The sequence below is a fragment of the Corvus brachyrhynchos genome, unplaced genomic scaffold (assembly GCF_000691975.1).
Source record: "Corvus brachyrhynchos isolate BGI_N302 unplaced genomic scaffold, ASM69197v1 scaffold115, whole genome shotgun sequence".
In the NCBI taxonomy this organism is placed as follows: Eukaryota; Metazoa; Chordata; class Aves; order Passeriformes; family Corvidae; genus Corvus; species Corvus brachyrhynchos.
This window is the reverse complement of record NW_008239553.1, coordinates 23,596,929-23,615,636: the sequence shown is the minus strand read 5'-3', so window position 1 is coordinate 23,615,636 and position 18,708 is coordinate 23,596,929. Positions and strand designations below refer to the sequence as shown.

The following is an 18,708-nucleotide window of genomic DNA, read 5'->3' as shown; positions in this document are numbered from 1 at the left end:
TCAATAAAGGTATCTAGAGGCCTTAGATCAATCAAATCATCTTTAGAACAATGCCATCACCTTCAAGGCTGAGAGATTGTTTATCAAAGGGAATAAAATCTACTCCTACCTTGCTGTGGCAATGAAGTTCTGAAAACTTTCAGGATTCACTCCTTCCTCCTCCTCTTCCTGTTTCTTTTTTGATTGTTTCTGGACCATCTGCTCTGTTTCCTGTTAATAAGCAGTATCAGTAAGTGTCTCTATGTTCCATGGCATAGCTACAGCTCCCAGAATACAAAAATCATGGGATCTAAGAAAAGAAAAACATCGCTATGTGCAACAACATGAATAAATATGGAGAGCCCCAGAGACAGCATCCTAAGCATACACTAAACTCTTCATTCCTCCACCTGACACAATTGATTTGCTGGGAAAAGGTCAAGTCTTCAAAAATGTGTGCTGTTCCTTCAACTACACTCTTTGCTGCAACATAAGGAAGTACGGAAGGGAAAAAAAATTAAAATCATTCTTAATAGATATTAGGTCCCCTTCTGTCACAGAGTTCCTCCAAACAGCTTTTATTTGCGCATTTGTCCCAGAAGCAGACAGATAGAAGAAAGGAGGAAAAAAATATAAAATTAATCTTAAAGAAACTGAAGGATGTCTGTGGAAAATCAACAGATTTTCTAGTATAAACTAGTAGTTCTCTTGAGCTTCTCAAGCAGCAAATTGCTGAGGCTTATACACATACCAAAACCACACTGCTTCAGCAAAAACTAAGAAAGTAAAATAGTACCGCCTGTGGCAAACATGTTTATACACTGAAATATACTGGAATAAATGGTAAGCCTTTGTGTGTGAAAATCTGAGCAAGTTTTCAGATATAAATGATCTATTTTACACCAGTAGAACTGGTTGGCACTAGAGGTTGGATTGATACAAACTTTTTTGTTCATTAAAAAAACCTTCAGGCCTATCTGCAATACCCGTACCAGCTTAAAAGCTTTATCTGACCAGACTTGACCTCCACATCATTTCTTCCTGCTGGTAGCCTGAGCATTCCCAGGACAAAGGGGTCAGATACATCTTTTGAAACATAATTCAAGACAGAGAAGAAAAAGCCAGTTTGGGACATCTTTCCCCTTTACTACTTAAGTAAACGTCTGGATAATACGTGATCTCTTTTACTTAATTTTCTGGAGCTGTATTCTCCTCTTCTGTGTCATTATAGATGATATATAAAGCTAGTAGCAGTCCCTATTAAATCTGAAGTTACAAGTCAATGAAAGAAGTCTATACGTTGGAATCAGAAATCAAAAAAAACTCACAGCCTAACAGTCTCTCAAGGGCTTAAACACGTAGACCCTGAAACCTCAAGTGATATGTTCTCACTTGTTTTAACTGAGAAAATATGTTTATGCACTGATTTATTACCAGTTACACAGCTTTATTTTGTGATTTACTCAAGCGTTAGCAGAAAATCCTAATGTTTGAATACAATTTGAGTGGAAATTATATCCAAAGCAGCTGCATTCTTCACTCACCACAGAACCACCCAAGTGTTTTGTGGTTACTCCTAACACAGTAATTCAGCAAGCATTAGGCATACAAGGCACTCCCTGGAACAGATTTGGTTCAATACCAACCTTGCTTAGACAGATCAGGTTACCAGATGTCAGTTCTGACAAGGTAACGTAAGTGAGCATCCTCTCCTAAAGAGTAGAAGCTTGGAGGCCTCTATGCAGCAGCCTCTGAAAGCTAAATTTCAATTACCCTTGTTCTAGCACTAAAGAAATGCTAGTGGGCAAAGGAAAGGGGAAGCTGTCCTTGCCAAATAAGTAAATAGAAGATTAGGTTGAAACCACTATGCTAAGAACACTACCTTCTACATCTAAAGATGTGAAAATTATTTAAATTAGGACCTACATCTCCTTAACACTGAGCATGCAGAGTACCTTACTACAGATATGTAGCAATGCCTCAGTATACCAAGCAAATAGTAAAATACATATTTCATGCTATTCTGTATAAAAATAACTTCAAAAAAGCACCATAAAAAGAAGTGGGAACAGGCATTACAAAGCACTAGAATCAAAGACAAGGCAAAGCAAAAGCAAACTGCCAGTTAAATTCCACTTCATTTCAGCACTTCTTTTTATGCACATAATTACTGGCCTGCATATATTATGTAATAACGTTGTTGCCTATCTGACAATTTCAACAAAGTACCATTACTGGATGTACAGCTGCAAGCAGACCATATAAATAATAGAACAGTACCTTTGAAACAGCCTGCTTGAGATACTTTGTAAGAGGAAAAGAGAAACCAAAAGAAGAATCAAAAAAAGAATTAGTCACCTTGTTATAACAGATGATGAACTCGCCCAGCTGGCGAGCCAGGATACGACGACGATCGGTTAGTCCTAAATGACGGCTGGGGATCAGCAGCCTCAAGGACTGACGAAGGTTGCTGGCAGCTCGCTTCAGAAAGCGGATGACAAGCTCCTGCAAGCAAGAGAGATAAGAGTTAACAACGCACTATCTGCAAGATGTGGGGAGAAGAGAATAGAGATACTACAGCAGCTAAGGACTGGCAGGAACTAAACATATTGTCCTGAGAAAACAAGCTGAAACTGGCAGGCAAAAGCATTCTGCAATATGCACTTTTAATACAGCCCTATAAATCCAATGTGGAGGAGAAAAAACATTGGTGCATCTTGCCTGACATGGGTCAGAATTTTGAACACTTGAGAAGTGTTTGTCTCAAAAGCATGGCAGAAAAAGGAAAAAAATAACCAATCAGCAAAAAGCAGCGACACAGAATAACCTGTAAAATCCAGTATCTTAGGAGAATGATCCCAAAAACCTACCTGCAATGTGTTAAAGAAGGCCTGTGATAAAGTGCACTGACATAAAACTCTTTTAGCACTACCACAGGAAAGGGGATCCTGGTCAGATATCTCCACTACAGTGGGCAACCCCATTTCAGCATTTTCCATATATATACTTGCCTTAGGTTACAATGTAAGATGTAACCAAAAGTATGTATTCTATCACCATCTGTTAAAACCAGGTGGGGCAGTGTTCTTTACTGGTGAGCTGCTCTGCCCAGAGGGAGAAACCAAGCATCCCTGCTTGGGTATAATCTGAGGTTTGGGACACCACACTCAGCCCTTACCTACTGGGTTCCCAGAGGAGAAGAGCTACATAACCACTACTGGGCCTTAGAGGAAGACCAGACCCTTCTACAGGATCACCCCTTCAAGAGAACCACATCTATCACTTCAGGAGGACTGCAGCCACCACCTAATCGGACTGGTACTGCCACCCTGCCAGACAGGGTGTCAGGTTGTATTCTGACTGTCAGTGCTTCTGTACTACTGCATTTATTTTTAATTTTCCTATTAAATTGTAGTTCTGATTTCAAGTCTCTCACTGGTTTGCTTTCAAACTAGTACAATACTATTGCCATACCCTCTTCACAGCAATAGACGACTACATCTACAGCCATGTAATTCCAGTCCCTCACCATGTCTGTTTGACCTCTGGTGGAGGAAACATATGGCAAAGCAGATCCTAAGGCAAGATACATCCTGTGAGTATTTCAAACCCTTTCTGTGTCTCACCTCTGGATTTGCTTTTGCTTAGGAGCTCTGCTAATGCATAAATGAGAAGCCTCACAGCCAAACTATTGGATTTCACAGCTCGCCTCTCACTGCCATTACTCCAGGCTGGTTTGATCTGTTATTTTAAACATTATTCTTCACAGTACAGCAGACAAAGTGACTCTCAAAAAGCCCATTTTAATTTCCACTTGGAAAGAGCAGAGGTAACATTTTCCACTGAGCTGAATGATTATTCTTGACACACAATTTTATCTCTGAACTGCATTGGCTGTTTCCCTGCAACACGCACTCAGTGAGAATATATCCAGAAAGCTCAAGAGTCTACTGTACAAAGATCTTTTAGGAAAGTTTATTAAGGGATCTGGGCTTGCTGAGCTTTTTAAAATGCATGCATATCAAACACAGGACTTTAAAATACTGCCTAGAAAAATCCATCACTTTTACTTTCTCTTCTCAGTGGCTTTTACTTTAATTTCCTCTATCTAGAATGCAAGTAAGATTCATAAATGCAGATGTCTGGATATATTACAACAGTACATAAGAGAAAAAGCTTAACTGGGTACCAGTTCTGTTTGAGTAAATGAATGCTTTGCTTAATGCAGCAGAAACCAGATCCTGACAAATAATCTTAAAGAATCTTCTAGAGAAGAATTCAAGAGCAGATAAGCTCAGAAATCAGTGAAGGAGAACTAACAAGAGATGTGAGCAGCTTGAATGTCAACAACACTCTAGTCATTAAGAGCTGTCTGTCTATGCTCTGAGGTCAGTCAGCAGTCCTACCTCACCTGTATATTAAAAATGCAGCACTAGCAGCTAGACAAAGAAGAGCAACCATCATCTCAGTTGGACTTCTGTACTTGCAAGGAGGGGAACTGACCTCAAAACTCTCAAGGTAGATTTCAACTCGACTTCTCAGTCTGGCCAACATGAAGCTTCTTACCATTTGCTCACCCTCTTTGGCAGCCCAGGCAGGATTCTGGATCTGTTGGCCAGCATCCTTCATCAGTCGGAGTTGAACATGCTGTAGATAGGCAGAGAAAGCTGTACGAGCTTGTACTTTGCTGTGGACAAAAAGAATCAATCAGCTATCTTTAGAATAGGAATAGGAAGAGTTACAGCAGTCAGGCACAGCTTATGAACCAAAGCACAGTCAGCAAGGACTTCCTAAGCACACTAATGTTGAAGCTCAAAGACAGGAGGACCTCTTCACCCCACCAGCATTTTCAAGCAGACCTTCAGTTCTGAAGATGGGGTAGGTATTGCAGGAGGTACAAAAGATAGTAGACACTCTCTAACATAATTTCTAAAAATGGAATGTTCTTCCTGCCTTTTACAGCCTTAGTTACTCCCTCTAAAAGCCAGTAACATGGACATCAGCAAAACTGTGTATTTTTAAAACAAATTCAAGGCTCTACAGGGCCTCTGTTTTCACAAACATTTTGAACACCACAACAACAGACCATAAAATAAACAAAGGGCTTGGTACTAGTGCCAGAGTTATAACAAAGGCTCTGTAATTCCCACTGGAAATGAAAGAATTAAATCTGTGAAAGTGAGCTCTTTCCCTGCTGGCTCAGGGATACAAGCCAAATTTCATTGAGCAAGGCACCACTGAGGAATGAAGGAACATCAGCAAAATCTGCTGTGCAGCTGGCTGAACATGTTGGGAAGCTGTAAGCATGAACCAAGGAGAGGACTGGGAGGGACACATAGCTTCTCATTCGCTCACAATGGCAGTCACTTTAGTATATGCATCTGTTGTGAGAGAAATTGCTGAACTCTTTGCCTAATTCTGTTCATTGTCCCCTTGGTCTAAACCCTATCCTCAAACATTCTGCTCTCCCAGTCTCTGCTCCTCCTCACAGTTTTCCCTATAGTCACTAGAAACTTTTCATAAGGATATAGCAGCAGATTGGCTTTAGTGTCAGCAAGAGATTTCCCTTTCTATCACAGCAAGTGTCCTAGTATGTTCTGTAAAATTTTAAGTTTCATCTTAAAACAAACTAGAGTTTTGAACCCATTACTTTCCTGAAATATTACTTCAGAACTTACTGTTCTAATAAATAGGAACTTCCTCTTACTACCCAGCCCAGCTTCACTCCGGAGAAGTTTGTAATTGCTTTTTCTTTTTCCAACACTGTCCTGTATCTTAAATTTAATCCCTGATGGGTCTCCCACCTTGAATGTCTTTATTAACAGAGTTACATCCTTTCATAGCTTTCATTTTATTCGTGTGAACTATCCACATCTGCCAGTGTCTTCTAACAAAGCACCCACGCTGGTGCCATGATGAGACCAGCAGCTCACCTCCACCTGTGTTCCACTCACAATTTGCCTTCCATGAACGCGGGTGATACTGTCTGTGTACAATACCCCACATGAAGTCTCAGAAGTATGTCAAGGGATAAACCCTGGAACACATTTGGTGTTTTCATGTATGCAATGAGCTAGAGCTTCATAAACTTCCTGTGATCAACCAGCATGCAAGATATTTTTCCTCATAATTAATTTCCAGTTGATGTACACCCAGCGGACAGAACTTCTGCTGTAAATTATTAGTTCTTATAAACATCCCCTTGCACTTTGTGCTACTGAATTTCATCCTAGTTATAGTATTTATACCCTCAAAGTCACCCAGTTTTTCTCATATTTAGTCCACTACTTTGGTCTCATGGTAATAACTCCCAAATATTTCCCATTAGCAAATTTCATTAGCACATTTGTATATTTTGTGTCATTCTTGAATTGATTATTAATATCAGCCTCAGACTGATTCCTGAAGAACTTCACCATATTTTTCTACTTGTTCTCTGCTTCTTATGAATATTCTCAGGTACTTATATGGTCCTTATGACTCCATGTATGAGACCCTGAAATGCTATTAAAAACTCTATGCAGGAATTAAGTCTTTCTGGTTTATGGTTCTGTAAATTTCAGGAACACTATGTTACAGTGTTACACAGAAATCATACCACAGCAGCACTTAATAGAGATCAATGCACCAATTCAGGCAAGAATTGAAGTTCAAATAAAATACATTAGAAGTATCCATGTATCAGCTTAATCATCAACTTTTGCTGCTTCTGTAAGGTCACATAGGGCCAAAGAGGGGCTAAGCCAATGACAAGTTCACAAGAGTCTCAAGCTAACATTCTCTGTAAATAGCTGTACTGCAGCAACTAAAACATGATGAAAATACCTGGTTACAAGCTCTGTCTTCCAGGAACTTCAGGGAACTCCAGAATGCACAGCAGGCCTTGCAACATCTCTGAGCTCTGTATGCTACTAGTCACTATGCCTACCTTTTCTTTCCACATGTGTGGAACATTGGGAGAACTCTCTGAAGCCTAGCTGAGAACTAATACTCTCTACTCCAGGCCACCATGTATCAGAAAAGGCCCTCACCTCAGCTCTCTAGAGCTGTCACATTTGGTTTAGGTGCAATTCAAACATCTCATGACCAGTTCAAGATTTGTGCTGGTAGAAATTAAGGAGCCCCCATTATCAACACCAGCACAATAATACAGGTCTTGGCCTGCACCTGATAGTTCTATGACTAAAAACTTCTCCTTTGGTGTGGGGGATACTGAAACCTGAGGCCTTAAATGCAGGAACAAGCAACTTCCTTTTCGTTTTACTTCCTTGGGAATGGCACAGTTGGGGGAACAAGTTTCCTTTGAGTATCACCTCTTCACCAGTAACACCTGATGTGTAGAAGCAGATATTTCCTCATCAGGCTAACTAAAGGAGAGAGAAGTCCTACAACCTACAACAACTGACTAGAATGGGCCTGGTTTCTCTCGGATGAAAATTCTATTACTTCAGCTCCTCTGCCTGTTGAGCCCATAAGCAAAGCTTACATCAATGACAGATCAGATGGGGCCAAGCCCAGCACAATCTTGGAACATGAGGTCACCACAAGCCTTATACCCTTCTGTGGGGAATCCCAACAGTGCTGGGTGCTGAGCAAGATTCTGCCAGGAACATCAGACAGAGCTTATGTTCTTGGCAGGAGTCAGTTCTATATATACGTAGATATAGACACAGCATTGCTATGTTTATCCTCAAAAGAGGATTCAGAATCTTCCCTACCACAGCAGCAAATGTCCTTGCCACAATTAGACATCAGAACAAACCCCAAAGCCATTGAATAAGCCATAATTTCTCTCAGAAACTAAACTAAGGAAGCAACAAGAAACATTTTCTATACCTTTGGACATTTTTCACAGAAACCATAATGCTGCTTCTTGTGTAGGAGATGTAGTATTCCTACACAGATATACATGATCATGCTTTCTTTTTGCACTTTCTGCAATTAGACAGTTTTGCTACCCACATCCAAGGGGAGGATCATGCTTTGAAACATCTGATTAAGACCCTACTTGGTGTTTTTCTATAGAATCTCCTCCAGCACATCTCTTTTTTCCAAGAAACAGAGTCACGCATCAGAACATACTCTGTTCTGCAGCCATACTCAACAACATGCAGTGAAATGTTTCAGTAATTTGTAACTCTCAAACTACCTCCTAATCTTGCTCTCAGAAGGTGATGACCTTGAGCAAAGATTATTACCAGAGGTAAAATTCGAGAAAATGAGATAAAACAAGAAAACTAATTTTATGGAGAGACAGCACTGAGATATTCCTATCCAACCCTTCTTGGATAATTTAACGTATGTTTATAACCACTTCTTGGCAAATGCAAAGAATGAGAAGAAAAAATTTAGAATTCAGTAGCAGGCATCCTGCATTAAAGCAAAGAGGCATTTTAGAAGCCTGAGCTGACAGCGAACAGCTTACACCATCAGATTAAAGAACAGCAATGGAAACTATAGGTCATGCTTTACACTGATCCAGAAGGTCAGGCATTTAGGTAAACTGTCAGACTTTGCAATAGTCTCCCTTCTGTGCCAACAAGATGTCAAGGCAGCCCACAGTTAGACAAAAATCCAGGCCCCTTTTCTAGGGTCTTCTTATCTCCTCACACTCATAACGTGCATCCTCCATAGTTTAACTCATATTAGCTTCAAGTCAAAACTAGAGGCAATATGCAGAAAGCCCTCACCTCAAGTTTCCATGCTTTTGAAGAATCTGAAGCAAGTTAAACTGAGATTCTGAGTCTGGTTTTTGCAGAAACAGCTCTGCTCCATCTCCAGTTTTCTTGTCAGTTTTTTTTGGTAACCTCTCCTTACAAGTAGTTTTCACTGAGTCAGAGAGCTTTGGCTTGTTTTTCACCTGGGTGTCCGAAAGAGAGCAAACACTTCTATCTACCTCTTCATCTTCATCTCCATCCATCTCCTCTTCCTCCTCACCTTCCATGTCTGACTTGAGGGACAGCTTTGTTGGTTCTGATGTGCCTGTAGTAGAGGAGAAATCACTTATGCTAGTTAAGAAAAAAAAAAGTGGAGAGGACTGTTCTACTATTTATACCCTTTGGTTTACCCCTAAACTCTTCTCTGCTAGAAGGACAGAACACCACCATTTTAGAATAGCATCTTAAGCATGACTGTTCTATATATTATTCTGTCTTTCTGCTTGTGCATCAAACAGTTTTGAGAAGCCCATTTTCCCAATACTACAGTATACAGACCAAGATTCTTGTTTTAACCTTACAAATGAAAAAAGAATGCCCACACAAAATCAGAGGCAAAGACATTTTCCTATATTTTATGCTGATTCTTACATATATATAGTGACATATATACACCCATACTTGATATATATACACACACATTTTTGTATGTTGTGAGTCAAATACAGCTACAAAATCTAAACTTCCACATGTGCCAATAAAGATCATACACCTTAACATAGCAGCAAAAAACCATCTTATAACATACAAGCTCTCCTATTGCAGTCAGTATCACACAGCTATTAGAAAGAGTTTAGATAAAGGCTCCAGGAACAGTCACTTGTGGGGATCATTCACCTTTGTACCATTTTAAGTTTCCAACATCAGTCTGGAGAAAGATTTCTCTTCCCAACATCTTAGAGTCACAGCTGTCTAGGAGAAACAATCTGAAAGGTCCTATCTTTCTCTGAAAAGCTGAAGAATTACAGAGGCACACATACTGTTGAATTCTTTACCCAAAATGCAATCACGAGCTCATCTCCAAGCAAACACTGATTACCTTTAATCATATACGTGGGGGTGTGGAAAGGTGAGAATGAAATTCAAGGCACTAAACAAACAAGAAGCTCAGAAATGGAATGAAGTGAAAACTATTAACATTTGAAACCAGAACAACTCCATTCACACAACTCCATTTCAAACAAAAGAGTCCTTTGGTTGCTTGTTTTTGACTAGCTGCTCATCTAAAACTCTAGCCATGCATACCTGATGATCTTTTCTGTGCTGCTCTAGCCTTGCCATGACATCGACGACGCTTCCGTAACTCCAGTGAAACAAGCTTTCTCTCATAAAAGAGAGCATGAGAGTCCACAGCTTCCATCCTCATATCTGGCCTTCCATTAAGACCTGCTCTGGGAAGCACAGTACAGAGATATCCCTCAGTCTCCCTTTGTCCTTCTCTCCCTGATGATACAAGAGACCTTAGTAGATCAAATTTCTTCAAGAAACATTCTTCCTGATACAGGAAGAAATATTTACCATCAGTCTAACTCTGCTCTACTTAAGCCTATAAATGTTTGAAGAGAGTCTTATATGTACTTCACAGAACATCATCTCTCAAAGCCCCAAGACACACTCACCTAGTGTCACACTTTCATGACTGAGCAGCATCTGCCCATCATGCAACAGCTCAGGGCACAATTAATAGAGGAAATTGCAAGAGTACAAAACAACGAAGGGGAATGGAAAGAGAGCACATGGACACCAATCCAGTTGTCCGAACCATTTACGTAGATAGCTTGTTCTTCACTGAGCGGATATAAGAATCTTAACATAATAAAAGTGGAAAATGTCAAACTTGCTCCAAGTTCTACTTAAGGGATGAGGAGCCCTGCCAGATTCCTTAAGGGAAACATACAAAAGTAACAACTTTCTGCCAGTGCACAAAGATCCAGAAAAGTGCTCTCTATGATATGTGGAAACAAGCACAGAAAATTCTTATTGTTTCATTTATCTTTTTAGATCTAACAAAGTGAATATATGAGTGTATGAAGTCCAAAACCCTCATGCATTACAAGATCTTTTGAGAGAGCTGAATGATGATGCTTATTCCATGGCAGGAATACCAAAGTGAGAAGCCTATGAGGAGAAATTTTAAGGTCCAATGAAAACATGAGCTCTTCACATGTGGGTATATTCTTTTCTCACTGTATTTATGTTTCTAAAATTATTTTCATGGATTTAAGGTAGAAAAGGTGTTGACTCACAACTTGGAAGATGAAGCTGTGGAAATCTAAATTTAGAATAAATCCTACAAAGCACAAATTATTAAATTAAGAAGCTATTTACCGGGATCTCCCAGTGATGAACTCTCTTTTCATCTTGCCCCTACAAAGAGAAAAAGGTCACAAATTACCCTCCATACTGGATCAGCCTTGATTAAAAAGCCTCCATAGTCTTTCACAATATTTACAGAATTACTTGTGGGTTCTATCTGAAAGCAGAAAAAAAAAGGGCTCCAAAAGAGGAGACCTGAGCAGCTGTACTACAATTGATGCTTGCATTTGTCTGGTTTAAGCTGGAGAAGGCATCATTTAGAACTACTCTTTAGACACATCCCTAAACGTACACAGAGAAAAAAATTGTACAGCACTGATGCAGGAAGAGCTTCTGTAAATACTGTCTCTCAGCCACCTTGTCTTTACTTGGAAGTTACTTCATAGTGGATCTCAAATTTGCACAAGAACTGTTGAGAAGAAAGGGCATTAAACATACAGTGAAAGACAACTGCATACAACTCCCAGTGGAAGCTCAGCTAGTGGCATGAACTGTCATTTCCACCCAACCACAACCCAGAAAAAGAATCATCAAATCATGACTGCAGATAGGGATACTAAACACTGGAGAAGTCAATTTCAGGGCTTACTTTACATGAAGACAAGCTTTAATGTGGTTTGAAATTTGAAACAATAGGTAAGCCAGGACCACCTAAAATCCCTTCATAGAGAAACTTAAGTGTTTGAAGTTTTTTCATGTCTATAGTAATACTAGTACTCCGATGATTCCCATGTCTTTTGAGTATTGTCCTTTTTGCCCTTGGTTTCAGAAGAGCAACACAAATCTATGAACAACGGTCATTGGCACACTAGGGAAGAGATGCACAATTATGACCACCCATATAAATCCCAGGCTTGTGTTTATAACATTGGATAAGTGAGGAATCAATCCTTTTTGTACAGTTCATGCCCTTTACCTCTCTCCCAAACAGAAAAGCTCTCTACCTGTCCTTAAACAGACGTGTAGCCAGCATGTAGTTCATTGATGTCTTGTGCTCTAGAAAAGATCTAGGGGAAAAAAAAAACCAAAACAAACCAAACAGGATTATCAAAACAGAGCTAAACACAATGAAAGGTAGCATAATACAGAAATAAATGATCTCTAAAAGACCATCCCAAAAGTGGATTCAGACAACATGCTGTACCACAACAGAAAAGACGAAAGGAGGAGAGCTATCATTTCTCAGCTGAAGCTCCTGGTGATGTAAGAGGTGGAGAAAACATTACAGACTGGAAAAACAAACTGAGGGAAGTGTAATACAGTATCACTTTCAGAATGAGTGAGTCCTATATGGTGTTTATGGCCTAATGACAAGGTTACACAGTATGCAGCTTGAGGACGTAAAAGTAGTTAGCAGAAATCTGAAAGGAAGACACTTTTATTCTAACAGAAAAGCAATACCAGAAATAATGTCCAACAGCTTTCCACGGGGTGCAGCTATGCAAAGCAGCAGCTGATAAAAACAAGGGATCAGAAAAAAGAATTTTCAACACTAAAATAAACTCTGCCAAAACTTTCAATACATCTTCTTGAATGCCAGGATGGCTGATCTACAGATACCTAACACAGAATATCCCTCAACACAGAGCATCAGTGCCATCCTATCTGATTTTTATTCTCACCCATAAAGGTCCCATGTTAGTGGGGTGGGGAATATCCGGACAAAGCCTCCTCTCCGTTCATTTTCCTCTTTCACTCGCCGAAGAACTTTGATCTGATTTAAAAAAAAAAAAAAAAAAGAAAATAGCCAGCAAAATAGATAACAATGAAAAATGAACCTTACAAAAATCTCTGAGTTTCAGAAAACAAGACTGTTCAATCCTGCAAATGGACTGGGTACATATGCTATCCTTAAGGAATTTTGTCTTGCATTTAAATTCTGAAGGAGGCTATCACTGCTTCAAGCACATGCCTGCCTGGCACGATTGAAGGCAAGGGCAATACCAGCAGTAAAACTCAAATTCGGTTTCAAAAATCATACTTCTTCTGTCACGTTTTTCATATACATGCACTTGCCCTTTGTTGAGCAAATAAACCCCACATACTGCATGAAAGCCAAGGTAAATTAAAGCTATTTAATAGCCTACTTACCTCCTCCATGGTGAGGCCTAGCACAGAGCTGCTATGCCTTCCTGTTGCTTTTTCCCTGCCTAAGGGCATCGAGCTTTTAACTTCAGCATCACTGGCAGACAGAGGACGGGGACGCTGTAGAGAAGGTGTGAATCCAGATTTTTTTTTTTCCCCTCTCAATTTTCATATTAAAAAAAGTTACATTCAAATTCCAGGACCACATTCCCAGCAGGATCTACACTCCAGAGCACTACAGCCAGAATTCACAATTCCACACTCCAGCTGTTTAAGAGTCCACACCCCAGACTGGACTAAGTGTGAGTATTCAGATTCTTAGATTTTAGCACAGCAGGCACAATTCAGGGATCAGTGCCAGTATTTACACCCCTGGCCCCTTCCAGAAAAACAGGAGACATACCAAAAGCAGCAAAGTCAGGATGTCATACAGAAAAGTCCTCACCCAAGGGGCACTAGAGTCAGCATTCACAGGACCCAAATACACTTGGATTCACACATCAATGGTACCAGAACCATGATTCTGTGTTATAGCTGTGTTGCTACACTAGAACAACAGAACTCTAATTCCCTGGCAAGATAAATGTTGCAGGGAAAAGTTCACCACCTGTTATTCTTTTGTTACTATACTGCTGGATGTCAGCTTGCTACTTCTTGCACTTAACAGACACATCCTGCAGATGTACACAGATACATCATGCAAATTTGCATAAATATGCAATTTTTTTAAAAATAAGACAAGCAAAAATTTGCGGACAGTGTCACTAAGCTTATTTTTAACCTGATGGACAGTCCTGGCCAATTCTAACAAAAGGACAGGAATTCAAAATGCCGTCAAATCATCAGGATTATAAAATTTTTAAATCCAAGCAAGACAGAAATCTTTGAACTTGTTCCCAAGTACATTTAAGCTGGTCTTAGGCTCAGTTTAGATAAACTACCTCTGTAAAAACAGCACTAAAAGAGTCTACTGAGAAGGTCTCAAGCATTTCTACTAAATTCAAAGTTTCTTTTAGCTCTATACTGAGCAAAGAATGCACAGAGAGCCTTAATCTAGTAAGAAGAGAAAAACATGACAGAAACCTTAAAGTGGAAAAGTCCAGGGGAATATCCCATACTGCTCAGATACAAAAAAAATCCATGGCAAGATCAGGATGCATCTTTATTTGAAAAGACTATTGGAATTGAATTCCATTCTCTCCGTTTCATTAGAAATGGCAAGTGGCTATTCAGAATCTGTAGATGAAGCAACAGCAAAAGCAACAGGCATTGCACTAGAATAGGTTATACTGCAGTGATTGGCACAGAAAAATCCAAAGATAAAACAGACATAGCAGGTACCAGCTGAAATATTTTGTTAAGCCTAACTAAAACTGATTGAAAAGAGAAGAGAAAATGAGACAATCTGGATGAGAAGGCAGGAGACACAAAGATTTGCAGAAGAAATAAAAATGCCAGCAATGAAACAGGTTTGCTTGATGCTGTAGATGGCATTAAGTTGAAAGGCTTTTAGTCTTTCTTTCTAAGCCTTCTTCTATTTCAAATCCACAGCTCAAAAACTTTGCTTAACAGCTTTCTCTAAAATCTCCTGATCGGCAACCTTCTCTTAAAAACCATTTCCTGTCACTACCATAACAATCCATCATCATGTGAGAATTGCTGCTCAAAGAGAATATTACAGGAAATTCTTCATCCTATTAAATGATTTGCTTTACTAAGGAAACACTTCAATGAAATCATCTCCATTGTCTCAATACAACGGAGACGATTTTACTGATTACAAGCAGAAAACATATGTCTACATATTGGCCGCTCTGACTCCTCCCTGTGAACAAAACTACATTGCTGTCAAAATGCTAGAGAAAACTCTGTCTTTGCTGGACTTCCTGCACAGTTTTTTCCACGTTTCACTACAGAACACCCTCTGGCTGTAGCACAGAAATGTCTTCAACTTCACAAAGATCTTGTTTCCTCTTTGACCCAGCTTATCTATAAAAGTATGGATAAATCCAACCACTCTGGTATATCTTCAAATTCTGCAAGTATCCCTGGTTCCCAAATAATTATCCTAATTTAATAAGCACTGACAGCAGTTGGCACAAAGATCCTTCCTATTCTCTACAAAACCTCATTTTTCAGTAAGGCTCTTTCCTCGGAGCCTCAGCTGAACTTACAGAGAATGACACATGCAGCAGTGAATAGACTGAATTAGGTTCTCAAGATGATTCCATGTGTCCTACCTTCCCTTCCTGATGGGAAACCTCATTAAATAAAAAAAAAAAATCCCATTACATTTGTGCAGGAAGCCTAGCAGCAAAATAATGCCTAGCATGTCCCCACATGGCCAGGTGCTCAAAATTGTAAACTAACATTGATTTGTCTACATGGCCTGCAAGAAGAGTGACAAATATAACACTTAGAAAGGTAGATCAGTCTCGCTTTAGCTAACAATAGTCCCATATTTTTCCATTAACTTTAATAAATCCTTCTTTTCTCTGCATCTATTTTCATATTTTCAGTTCATTCTCAAATTTTTGTGGTGTCCTTCAGAGGACTGTCTGACAGAAGATGATTACTTCTTTTGTACGGCCACCTGAATTTTGCCTGCATAGATTCTCCTGTGCCTACCTTATCATCCAGACTTGTAGTCTTAAAAACTTTGAGAGATTTGATCCAGCTGACCTTGATTCTCAGCACACTTCACCTACTTTTTTTTTTAAGCTGCTAGAAGTGATGTAGATATTTTTTCAACATTTGCTTTTGCCACATGGAAACATATGCTGGTGCCATCTCCTGTTTTCATGGTGACGTCCCCCACACCCCCCCCAGCCCTTGCCCCAGGCTACTCTAACTGTAAAATATATTTGGGGACTAATTATGCCGAAAGCATTGCGCACAGTAACATTTGAAACTGTGGCCCTTATACAGGTGATGAGAGCTCAAGGGTACTTACCAATCTGCCGTTTGCTGTTTGTGACTGTGCAGACACCGGACGCTGCAAGAGACACACAAAGAGAATAAAAATCTTGTGTTCTCCAAGACACTATGATCCCTGCCTGAGTTGTTGAGGACTGGTAAGTACCCTAAACAAAACAGTATAAGCAAAGGGTGGCAAGGCACTGGAAGAGGTTGGTCAGAGAAGTTGTGGATGCCCCAACCCTGGAACTGTTCAAAGACAGCTGGATGGGGCTTGGAACAATCTGGTCTAATGGAAGGTGTCCCTGTCCATTGCAGTGGGGTAGGAGCCTGATCATCTTTAAGGTCCCTTCCAATCCAAACTATTCTATGATTCTGTGATAACTGAAGTCCAGAGACAAAGCTAACCACCTGTTTCATCTCAGTTCAGATCCTCCTCATATCCTGCACAAATGTACCCTGTCCCCATTCCAAACACAGCACTCATTTTAACCTCAGATGTGCTCAACTGTGCAAAATGCATCAGGACATATGGTTTTCAAAAGCACACTGAACTCAACTGTGATGACCAAAATTCGTATTTTTGTAAGATAAGAGCCACCCATATAAAAATATTTAATAGCTATGCATCAAGGAGAAACAGGTGCTGTCAAGTAAAATTGTTCACAGAACAGAGGGGGGAGGAAAAAGTAAAAATCCCAAAATTTTGCAAGTAATTTAATTTAAATATCTCAACAATATTCCAGTTCTTGTGGAGAAACAAGATACTATTTAACATTTTAAAACAGGTGTAAAAACATCAGAATGTGAAGAAGTACCCTGTTGTGGCGATCTGTTTACCCATTTCTTTTTCCTATCCCACACTGTTCCCCCCCCCCGCCTTTCCTTTGCCCTAGCCCCGGCCACTCCCTTGGGCTCTCCCTATCGGTTCCTGTCCCCCAACTCTGCCCATGTACCGCCCCTGAGCCCCTGACAAAACCCCCTGCGCCAGCATCACAAGGTCTCTCTGCCTCTGAGGGTCACCAGGACAAGATGTGATTAAAAGTCTTCTTAAACCCTCATGGGAGACCCTTCTCTGCCTCCTGTGCCATCACTGGTTGTAGCGCTGACAGCTGCCAGAGCAAAACTGCGGGAGGGCGATAATGGTCACACTGCCCTAAGCAGCTCCGCTGAGCTCTCAGGGAAAGCTGTATCCCACACTGTTCCCCCCCCCCGCCTTTCCTTTGCCCTAGCCCCGGCCACTCCCTTGGGCTCTCCCTATCGGTTCCTGTACCCCAACTCTGCCCATGTACCGCCCCTGAGCCCCTGACAAAACCCCCTGCGCCAGCATCACAAGGTCTCTCTGCCTCTGAGGGTCACCAGGACAAGATGTGATTAAAAGTCTTCTTAAACCCTCATGGGAGACCCTTCTCTGCCTCCTGTGCCATCACTGGTTGTAGCGCTGACAGCTGCCAGAGCAAAACTGCGGGAGGGCGATAATGGTCACACTGCCCTAAGCAGCTCCGCTGAGCTCTCAGGGAAAGCTGCAGCTTGCAAAACTAAATCTAGCACTACAACACCCTGTATTACTTATCTGGTATCAGGCCTACAAGCAAAACCAGTTTAAGGACAGGGGCAGGTTCAAAGGAAAACAATCATCATTGGAGCTTAGATTTTTCTTGCTTTCAGTGGTATTCAGGCTGTCTTCCTCCTCTCCAACACCCAAGAGGCGCAAATGGTGTAAGAAAGGATTTTCAGGAGACGTATCTATAATTTCTAGCTGTACTACTGGCAAGTTCTTCTCCACAGCTGGTCCACTCAAAACAGATCAAGGTCCCTTCATTGCTTATGATTAACTGAAAGAGCTCCAACCCAAATCAATAAAAAGTTACAAAGGAAGCAGCTAAATTGTCCATTTCCCTAGAGGGAGAAACGCTCAAAGAGTCAAACCAAAGAAACTGCACCCAAAATTTGCAGTCCAGTCTGGTGAAAATCAGAAAAAAGAGTAACCATCTCAAGACAGTTATTCAAGAGAGCTCTCAAGAGCACTGATACCAACAGCTCTTTTCCAAGCAGCAACTTTTACAATAATTAACGACAGCCTATGCGAATGATCAAAACTTAAGACATTATGAAGAAGGTAGAAAAAAAAAGAGATTACATATACCCTTTGCCAACAGAGAATTGGAACATATATCAAAGATCCAAAGATCTGAGATAAAATGTATTCAGCAAAGAACAAAACATTCTGGGACCATGGAAAAGATCTAAATGCCTGTTTAGCCATGGGATTTCCACTTAGGTACTTAAGAAAAACATGTTGTAAAACTTTGTCACTGGGTTACAAACCTGTTCCTGTTAAACACAGGTTAGGGGGACCACCCTAATCCCATCTCATAACCAATGCTCTGTCATACGAATCTTTGCACTTTTCAACTGGCCAACCTTACATCTCTTTGTGGGTATTTTTTAAGCAAAATAAAGTTTAAAGCCTCCTTCAAATTCAGTGGTTTACAACACCATAATTTTCTGAGACTGTCTTGTATAATTTTTTTCGGATAAAAGGTGTCAAGGATCAGATCAGGATCTGATCATATCACTCTAAGAAAGAATGGTACTTTTTTTGGAATGGTTCCTAATTTATCTCATGTACCTTTTGTCTACTACAAAGAGCACCTATACAGTCAGAGGGATCTGTATTTAAAGCACTATCTAT

The 18,708-nt window shown here is 40.3% G+C and overlaps 1 protein-coding gene across 8 annotated transcripts in view; it reads right to left on the bottom strand.

Annotated features, from left to right (window-relative positions):
* The window catches only part of TTLL5 (tubulin tyrosine ligase like 5), a 129,142-nt gene that overhangs the window by 76,340 nt on the left and 34,094 nt on the right, over window positions 1-18,708 (bottom strand). For 6 of the 8 annotated variants that reach the window (XM_017742072.1, XM_017742073.1, XM_017742067.1 and 3 more), the window contains 10 exons: window positions 16,051-16,092; window positions 13,104-13,217; window positions 12,635-12,726; window positions 11,957-12,019; window positions 11,025-11,063; window positions 9,942-10,087; window positions 8,670-8,961; window positions 4,483-4,666; window positions 2,338-2,484; window positions 110-210 (listed from right to left, as the gene is read on the bottom strand). In XM_017742072.1, coding sequence (XP_017597561.1) covers window positions 110-210; window positions 2,338-2,484; window positions 4,483-4,666; window positions 8,670-8,961; window positions 9,942-10,087; window positions 11,025-11,063; window positions 11,957-12,019; window positions 12,635-12,726; window positions 13,104-13,217; window positions 16,051-16,092 — 1,220 coding nt within the window. The remainder of the gene's footprint in view (window positions 1-109; window positions 211-2,337; window positions 2,485-4,482; window positions 4,667-8,669; window positions 8,962-9,941; window positions 10,088-11,024; window positions 11,064-11,956; window positions 12,020-12,634; window positions 12,727-13,103; window positions 13,218-16,050; window positions 16,093-18,708) is intronic. The other 2 variants (XM_008639611.2, XM_017742068.1) reach the window with 2 other exon arrangements.